Here is a 9,741-nt window from a genome sequence, read left to right on the forward strand (position 1 = left end):
AAATGCGGTTAAATGTAAAAGTTTTTGCATCTGTGGGATGAGCAGCGCGCGGTGTTTTCGTACAAAGTTCATGGCATCCCAGCTGGCTGGGCTGCATATGAAATCAGGGGAAGGTCGATGATGATGGCATCCACTGATCACCGCATAAATTCTACAAAGTGTTCCGCATAAGCCCCTGCCCGGTTAATTGTGAATGATTCTGTCCGGGGACTTCGGGTCGGGACCGCACTTAAAAGCAACTGCAACTGTAACCACACGGTAAACAAATTGAAAAGACTTCATCAAATAACCAGCGGCTATAATATGCAGATGAAAATAATGTACACCGTTAAAAAAAATTGTCTTAAGCCTTTTTACACTCTTTCATAACTTATATACCAAAATAATAAGTAACCTTTTTCTTATATAGAAGCAAATAAAATGCAATAATTTGAAGTATACTAATTTGTTTGGTATTCCAAACCAAAATAGTTGGACTTCTTTCTTATTTTAAATGTCAAATAACTATTTTAGGCACTTTATATCATATTCTGTATTATAAAATTGATCAAAAGGAGATATTTTTCCAAGTGCAGTCGCGCATTTCAACCAAGAAAGCCCTGGCCATCGAAACAAGGCCATTGCGTGCCAGTTAAGAGCCCGAAATCAAGGGGTTAATGCACATGCCACACACTCACTCTGGCACTGCCACGGAAAATTATCTATCTGCGGCCCATCCCATCGCATTACCAAATGCAGCAGCTTGAAATACTGAAAATGGTTCCCAAACATTTCGTTAGCCCATGCTAATTATGGCCAGTAAATTAGCTGGCGCGACCTTCGAATCAAAGAGCTGGGTTGAATTTTTTTGATAATAAGTCAGAGTATGACGGCTTTGATTGATTAATTCAAATCGAACTGGGCCATGAATTGAATTTTTAATGGTCCCATAATTTGGCAGCAATTAAGTGGACGTGTGGGTAAGGGAAATGACGTTTGAGTATGAGTTAGTGGACAGTTAAATGTACAGAAAGGGTTTTTAGTATATTATGCAATTTAACTGAAAAGAGACCTAAGGTGACTTTTAAAAAGGGCATCCCTGCTTCTATTTGGCCAGCTGGAGTTTCCTCTTCCTCCGCAACATTTCTTTGTTAATTTTTTGTGGGCTCCAGCTCAATCAAGTTGACACTAACACATGTCGGGCCCTAAGTGTTGGCCCCCCCTTGCCCGTCCGTAAATGGGGGAAAGCCTCTATTAATAGCGCATTAATTGATGATTATGTCGGTGGAAAGCGTCGTTGACAAACTACGTATCTGATGGATACATGCAGTTGTATGCCTTTGAATGCTGCCATTAATCAAAGTGTAGCTGATGATTTTCGAAGAGCTTTGCTGCGGTTAAATATTTTGAGCGGCAACACATGTTGCCAGTGCCATAAAGCCCAATGATTTGTCGTCGGTGTGTGTGTCGGTGCATGTCGGTGTGAGCCATTTCAGGCCGCAGCGACAGGCTTTGCAACATGCGAAACTCTCAACTATTTACCGCCAAAAAGAAGGCGGAGAACTGCAAGTACTGCGAGCTCTAGTATCTTGGCATCGCAACTGCAATCGATAGATACCCGAAACCGCAAACAAGCTGCAGCTTCGCTGAGCCAGATGTTATGGATAACTAGGGGGATAACTAGTGGGATAACTGGGGGCGTTCCATTGTGCGTTTTGCGTTCTGCGGTCTCGGCTTTTGGTTTTCGGGCTCTCGTTTCGGGCACGGGTTTTGCGTAAAAGTTTTCGAAACATTTCCCGAACTATGGCAAGCATTTTCGTATTCAAAAGCTAGCTGTAGTTGGCTGTCAGCATTCATCCGCTCGCTGGTCGTACGTATATATATATATATACGGTTAGATAAATGCTGGTACTTATATAGAATTGCGGAAGCCAAAGTTTCGCCAACAACTTTATGGGTATTTATTGATTTTGAAAATAGTTGGGAGCGAGATGGTCTGATTGATGGTTTGCATAGTTGCCTCTGGATTTTGCCAAGTGGATTCGTGAGATTTCGCAGAGCTGTTTGAAATGCGAATTGATCAAAATGTTGTTGTGCTTTGTTTTTAGTTTTTCCGTCAGCGAATAGTTAAAGTTTCATTGGCAAATTGTGCAGTGGTAGGAGTTATTTACTCCGGCTAATGGCGGCTTTGTGGGCCCCGATTCGATCTGAATATCAATTCAGTGTGTTTGCCCCACCAGGCCAGTTAGTAAGTGCCAGCTTTCCCTGCAATTGGCCCGGCCTAATGCCACTGTGGCAGCTGGTGTGGCTCATTTTTTTCCCCTGGCAATTACCGGCAACACATGCATTACGCTTCCACCTTCGCATATTGGCCCGGCACTTTACTTGGCCAAAACTTTCGCCTAAATCAGCCGAGTAAAAGTGAGGCTGCCGGCATTGGCCAGCAGTCTTTCGGGGGCAGCCAAACATTTGCCGAGACACGACTCCAAATTAACACGTAAATTGCAGAGGGTTAACACGCGTTCGAGTGCAGTTGGAAAGTGTTGCCTATCCAAATGCCCCGTCTCCGTTTCAGCTTTAGTTTAACTCTTTTGCTTAGCAGAGAGAGAAAACAAACAATATGTTATTATATTGATAAGACTTTGTTTCCACCAAAAACTTTGAAAGCCCAACAAAAAAGTACTAACTAAATATATTAAGTTTATCAAATTAAAATGTTTTATTTTTCCTATTTGCCAAGACTTAAATGCAGTAGTTAGCGATAAAAGATAACATATATTTAATTTAGAAGTTTTATTTTTACTTATTTTCTGAACACATACAATTCAATATTTATGATAACACATTTTATTTAGTAATATTGTTTAAAAGGTAAATCAGTCAGGTACTTTTTGAGTACCTATATAAAACTTAATATTTTGAAATGTATTATGGCTAAGTAAAATATAAATCATGTATTATCAAAATCATTAATCCAGCACGTAAGCACATCCGCTATCTTTGCTTAAAAAATACGACAAAATTGACCCTCATTTCACACCATTTTTTTCTGAATGTACCCCTGTCGTAGTCTCGTTAAAGGCTGCTCGCTTGGCCGCCTGACTAGCGGGCCTTGTTACAATTAATTGCATATGCCGGGCAGCATTTTTGCATACCGGCAACATGGTGCATGTGCAGTTAACAATAAATTAGCGTTTAAAATGCAATGGCCGACCTCCTTCCCCTTGAGGTCTCGAGGTCCGGCTCGTTAGCCCTGCAAGATCATGCAGACGACGTCGGACGATCAATCAAGAGCCGGTAATGTCTACGCTTCGCTACACGATAGTTTAGCTGAATTGCGCAATTAATTAGTTTCGTGTTAATGAGAAATGCGCATCATCCCGTGGTCATAACAAGCGCTCCAGACACTTGGCAGCGCACTCGATGCGACCAGGAATTTTTTAATGGCCTTCTTCGGGCCAGCGACAGGGCGCAAACTAGAAATTTATGGCCATCGGGCAGGCTTTGCAATGAAGACTCACTTAAAGTTTATGGAGGCCAAAGGGATCCTCCACTCAAAGTCAGCGATTTGTAGTAGAACAAAAAACGGTGCAAGGTACAGCAAACTTTTAGCTTCTGTTGCAAGTTACACAGAGTTTTAAGGCAGTGTTAAAAAGGAATAATCACAGAACTTTAAAGGATATTTTAATCCGGAAATGAGAACTTTTGCATAACATACTGTTTAATGAATTTCGAAAGAACAGATCATTCTACGTAATTTATTTATTAATTATGAACTTGAAATTCCACCATCATTGCTTGGCCCAAGCAATTCTAAAAATTCTAAAAATTCTTAAAATGTTATTTAAATTTAAGCCATATTACTTACCTAAAATTAATTTAAATCAAATATGAACTACTATAAATCTTACACTAATTAAAAGTTTAATATTAAATCATGCTAGTTAATACGCATTGGATTAATGTTCAATATAAATATTAAATATATAATGTTGAATTTTATTGTCAGATATATATTTCTACTATTCCATTTTTTTTATCAGTGTATAACTCTGCCACTGAATGTTGCCTTGATTTACAGGGATTCACGTTTCCAAGTCATTAGAGGCCGACATTTTATTTTATTTTTGTGGCTGGTGCTATCAAACATATATTGGATCATATAAAGTACAATATTCGAGGCCCCCGCCAGCTTTTACCCTTTTATTGTTATTTTTGATAGGCTTCAAACTGCCACCACCACCACCACCACTTCCACCATCACCGCCTCACCCCGAGGGATGTCAAAAGTTATGAGCAAACAATTTTCTGCTTAAAAGCGTCTGTCACAAAACTTTCGAGCGCCCCTTGTCAAGCCAAACAAATCCCGTATTGTGCCGCCCATGTTAGGCAATACTTTTCACAATTTGTCTGCAATTACGACAGCCGGAAAAGTTCGGTAGCTGCCGCTTTCTGTGCCGATCCCATACTCTTATTGCAAAAATGAAATTCCTACGTGATTTGGTTTTAACGAGATTTTTGTCCCCGACAGCAACTATCGACAATGCAAATACAAACGTATCGTGTTTTGTAAATTACTAAGCCAAATGCTGTCCATTGTGGGGCGTGGCCCCGCCCCGTATTATATGCCACACAATGCGAAATATCGTGTGTCAGAAATCAGGAATTGATTCAGTCCCTGAATTCTATTGTGGGTCCTTTGAAAACGTTTTGTCGGCGGTGCGTGTTGTATAATGTTTCGCTTAGTTTCGCATAGTTTCGCAGCTGAAGTGGTTCGATTCGATCCCAGGCCCTCCCTCAGTTACAAAGTGGCGACAAAGCAAACAGTTTACATTTTCAAGGGACCCTCTCGCTTTCGCGTTTCGAACTGACCGCTTTCGCTTTATAATTTGACAATCAATTGACAGTTCGTTGGGTAAATAGAAAAACACAAATGCAAACACGCACGGAAAAGATGCAACAAAGCCCTTGACAATAAAAATATAGAAATATAGAAATATAAAATATCAAATAACTTGGCAAAAACTATTCGAGAGCAAATTGCGTTGGCCAACTTGGATTTCCCCATGACATTAGTTAAGTGCCGGAAACTGAGTGCTTGTGTCCGCAGCTGGGGTTGCCAACACAACCTTTGAACCGTCATTCACTGTGAAAACTATGAATTTACATTCATTTATTTTATATATTTAAGTGTACTAGCAAAGACCGTCACTCTATGTATTTTCAGTTTATTTAAAACGTTTTGATTATACTAATGAACATTATATATTAAAAAATTATGCTTTTTTTTTATGTATGCAATTTTAGTGAAAATCGGTTGTAATTATTATTTGCATCTGGGCAAGTAGAGTAAGAGCTTATTTTTTACGGTATCAATCCTGGTTTGCTACCAGAAAAGTCAGTTCATCTTTCATAAATAGATCACATATTTAAGACACATATCAATTAATAATTATTAAATGCGTTTATTATATTTTAACAATTTTAAGAACATGAACTAGCTTCACCGCAAGAGAGCAGCCAATGCTATAGACAATCGATTTCGGATTAGATATTTTCACCTATCTAAACCTCAAGCCAATAATGTCCAGGATGTCCTCCTTGGTGAGCTTTTCGTCCTCGGCCTTTTGAGGGGCCACTGGGGGCTTTGAGGGCGCCGGAGTTGGAGCTGGCTTGTTGGGCAATACCGGAGGCTTGGGGAGTGGAGCTGCTGGCGGAGCAGTCGCTGGCTTAGTAGAGTGATGTTGCTCCTTGATGGTGATCTGAAATTTGGGCTTGGCCTTTTCAGCCGAAACCAAGACGAGGGCCGGCTTGGTCTCATCACTGGAATGGCTGGACGATGGGGGCTTTACCCAGCAGCGGTAGGTGTCCAAGGATACGCCATAGGGTGGTGGCTTAGAAAGCAGATCCTCACTTTCACTTTCACTCACCTCAAACTTAAGTTTGTCCTCTGGCTGCTCTTCGATTTCACTCTTTTTGATGCCAAAGGGCGTCAGGTAGGTGAAGAGATGGGGATAGCACATCTGCTTGAGTTCGCAGCGGCACGGGATGTCCTCCTCCTCCGCCTCGGCCTGCTCCTCCTCCTCGACCTGCTCAAGCTGCTCCTTGGCTTTTACCCTGGCCATCCTTTCGCGACTGCTTCCTCGCAGTGGAGCCACATAGCAGAAGTCCGTGTCGTAGTCCTCCAGTCCGCTCCTGGACAACTTCTCGCCCAGGTGCTCCTCCTCAGCGACTCCATCATCATCGCCATCGAAGGCCGGACGGCAGGTGCACACCTGGCCACAGGTGCAGGTGCACTCTGAGTCGCAGGACATATCTTCCTTGGAGCAGGGCGGACACACCACGTCCATGGGCGGAAAGGGCACGCGGTGCTCGGGGAACTCATCGTCCTCCTCGGTGAAGGGTAGCCAGCGGCAGATGTAGGGTCCTTGACTGCACTCCGCCGTGATCTCCGGCGATTCCCGGGCCTCGCCACCTTCACGGCAGCATCGCAAATGCGGGCACTTGCACTTGGGCAGACTGACTTTCGTGGTGCTACTGCCACTCAGTGGAGTCTGCTTCCTGGATAGCGTCTGATCGGCCTTCTTCAGACTGTGGTTGTGGCGCGAGGAGGCGGTGCTCACTGCCGTCGAGTTCTTTTGAGTCCCAGCCCGAGTGGAGGTCTTCGAGGGGGCACTGCTCGCGCCCATGTTCTCCCGGGCGTAGAGCACCTCCATCTGGGTGGTCATCGAGGCCGTGTTGGAGGGCAGATGCGATTGGTTGGCCGTCTGCAGTCCGCAGGTGCAGGTCATGTTGTCGGCCCACACGACTCGCGTCTGCAGGACGTCGTAGAGGCCCTTGTAGACGCACTCGATCGGCTCCTCGAACAGCATCTCCTCGGAGTGCATGAGTCCGGCCAGAGCGGCATGGATCTCCGCCGTGCGGCGAGCAGCATGCAACCAGAGGCACTCCTCCCCGTGGGTCATCTTGTCCTGCAGACACGTGTAGCGACGACCCTCGGAGCCCATGCCGTGGTAGAACGCCTTGGCGAAGGAATAGTTCATAGAAAGGATGGTTAAATAAAGATAAGCTTTCACAAAGGTAAAATTTACCAAAAAATTTCACGTAAAAGTCGTCATCAATAAATATCATTATTCGCTTTTATCCCTACCGATACCAAATATCCAATTAACCTTTTTATGGTTAAACGCTAAATGCTAAAACAATTGATTGGTAATTTTACTATAAAATACAAATCAAATAAGAAATATATGAACTATTATTGTTTATAGTAACAACACTTATTTCAGATGCTTTTGCATTGGCCTTCAGCGACCTAAAAGTGAATACAAATTTTGAAGTTTGTTTACTTGAACTCGACGTTGTTGGCTATAACAAATCTAATAATTTCATCACAATGATAGGATTCCTTATCTACCTCTATGGGTAGAAGATACTTCTCTATGTGCTTGATCCATGCTTTGCATGCTTTTTTTACGTTTAATTAAGTTCTATGAGTTTACTTTCAAGAACCTACCTTAAAGGCCCGTTTGACAATCGCGTATGCCATTTGGGCGTCCATGCGGGACATGTGCGCCTCGTGGGCCAGTCCGTGGAGAAAGCTCTCCTTGGCGAACCGCTTGCGCGGCACCCGGTCAATCCGCTGGATGACCTCCTCGTAGTGCTGCAGGGACCGCTTGATCACCCCCGCACTCCGCTTCACCTCCCAAGGTCGCAGACCGCAGATGCGCATCACCTTCATCACGCTGTCGGTGACGTCTTCGATGTCCAGCCGGCGGTACTCGGCCAGTTTGGCCATGCTGTCCTCGCCGCAGTCCCGCTTTTCCGGCTGGTGGCACGGGCACTTGGGCGCCAGTGGCGGCGCTGAGCGCAATGATCCCATCGAAAACATTCTGGCTGAATTTTGGATTTTCGAAATTATCAAGTGGAAAACTGTGTGATGATCAGCTGGAATCAATTTCAGATGGCTGCTGCTATACCTACTTGAACAGTCCATTCAATTTTTTTTACAAGGTTTTTGTTAGGTTTTATATGGAAGGTAAAAATTTGAACATAGTTAAGGTAAATAATTGTTTAGTTATATATTTTTCTAGTAGATCGTTTTTACCACAGCTACAGAGTATAAAATTCAAAATTATTGCCAAGAGTTCGAAAAATTCATGGGCAAAATTTTATAAATTAAGAAGTGAACATATTGTGATTACATTATTGAAATAATTGCATTTTTAGAATAACTATTTTGTTGCATTAGTTACGGGAATTCGTTAATTAATTGCCACCAGTACCGGTCTACCACGGTGCTGTCCCAAGCGACTCAATTCAGAGTCACCTGCCGCTGGGATTCGTCACAGGCGACCGATTTCCCGGACAAGTGAAATCGCTGCATTTCTGACGTTCCGCGGTCTCTGCCGTTCGAATGCTCTGAAGTGGGAGGGTAAAATGCATATTTATCACAAAACCAGCACGCATGCTGATGTCGATATTTGTTTACCCAACAATTTCTGTGCCGCCCGCGCACCGCAGACTGAATGTTTGCTGCCTGATTTACTACTGTTAATTTGAAATACTTTTATGATGCATTTCAAGCGGAAATGCACTGGGGACAAGATACACATTTCAACAAGAGACTGCGCAAGAACAACAAACAAAAGTGAGGGCCTCCATTATGTAGTGCTCTCTAGGAAAAGACATACGAAAATAATAACCATAGAATGAAAAAAGGTACCATAATGAAACTTAGATACTCTAAAAATAATTAGAGATGATGGGATATTTAATAGTAATCATTAACACACAATTTCACAAATTCTTATTTTTAGGAAACCCTTTAATGTATCGCCAATATAATAATAACATAAATACAGAATACTTAAAGAATATTATATTTTTTTCAGTGTTTCTTACGAGGTTTACCATTTAATTAGCTATTGATATATATTTGAAAAAAAGGATCAATATGTTGACATACAAGCGCCTCCTTAACATAAATGCTTCAGTTCGATACTGTCACTCTGGACACAACTCCATCGAGGTCTGTCCCGCGTAAAAAGTGAATCAAAGTCTGAACAAATATTGTCGTGCGGTCGTGACAAATATTTACATAGTTGGCGCGCCATCGAATCCCGGGGAAGGTGAAATGTGGTTCCCCGTGCCCGAAATAAAATCAAATGAAATGAAAATACGACAGAAACAAAACGAGCAGCTCCGGAACGGAAAATGCGGGCACATTGACAGTGCGGGCGATTGATTTTTCCTGTGTTTGAATTTCAATTTCTACTGCCAGCCAGCGCCCAAGTTTTAAAACCGAGGGTCGTTTTCCGGGGCGATCTAAAATTAATGCATTGCAAATAGATGGCGCTGCAGTTGTCAGCCCCGCGGATAGACAGTCCGTAAACTCCGGGGATGGGGAGTTTGGGGAGTCATTCGAGACGGACAGAATGAGTTTAATTGTTGACCTTAGCTATTAGCCCCTGTCAAGGGGCTATGCTGTGTGCCAGTGCTGTGTCCCAGCACTGCATTGTTTTATGGACATGGACTGACACACACTCGAGTTCTCAATTTATATGCGAAAAACACAACGCACATTTGCGAATGTTTCTTAGAATCCACTTCAGACGCTCAAAAACGCTTTGGAATGCAAAGTGAGCTGACTGACAATCGGAGTTCCAGAGCTTCAGAGTTCCTTTGTCGGCTGTGAGCCCCACGATTTGCAATCGCATTTGTTTATGTTGCAGCAGCAGTAGAGTTTTTGATTTCTGATTC

The 9,741-nt window shown here is 42.9% G+C and overlaps 1 protein-coding gene across 1 annotated transcript; it reads right to left on the reverse strand.

Moving 5' to 3' along the window:
* Window positions 1-5,446: 5,446 nt before the first annotated feature.
* On the reverse strand, window positions 5,447-7,962 carry LOC128255046 (uncharacterized). Its single transcript, XM_052984483.1, has 2 exons — window positions 7,496-7,962; window positions 5,447-7,001 (listed from the first exon to the last, which is right to left on the reverse strand). Exons 1-2 carry the CDS (start codon window positions 7,868-7,870, stop codon window positions 5,541-5,543), a joined length of 1,836 nt encoding a protein of 611 aa, XP_052840443.1. The 5' UTR covers window positions 7,871-7,962; the 3' UTR covers window positions 5,447-5,540.
* Window positions 7,963-9,741: the final 1,779 nt, after the last annotated feature.

Source organism: Drosophila gunungcola (assembly GCF_025200985.1).
Source record: "Drosophila gunungcola strain Sukarami chromosome 2R unlocalized genomic scaffold, Dgunungcola_SK_2 000006F, whole genome shotgun sequence".
Taxonomy (NCBI): domain Eukaryota; kingdom Metazoa; phylum Arthropoda; class Insecta; order Diptera; family Drosophilidae; genus Drosophila; species Drosophila gunungcola.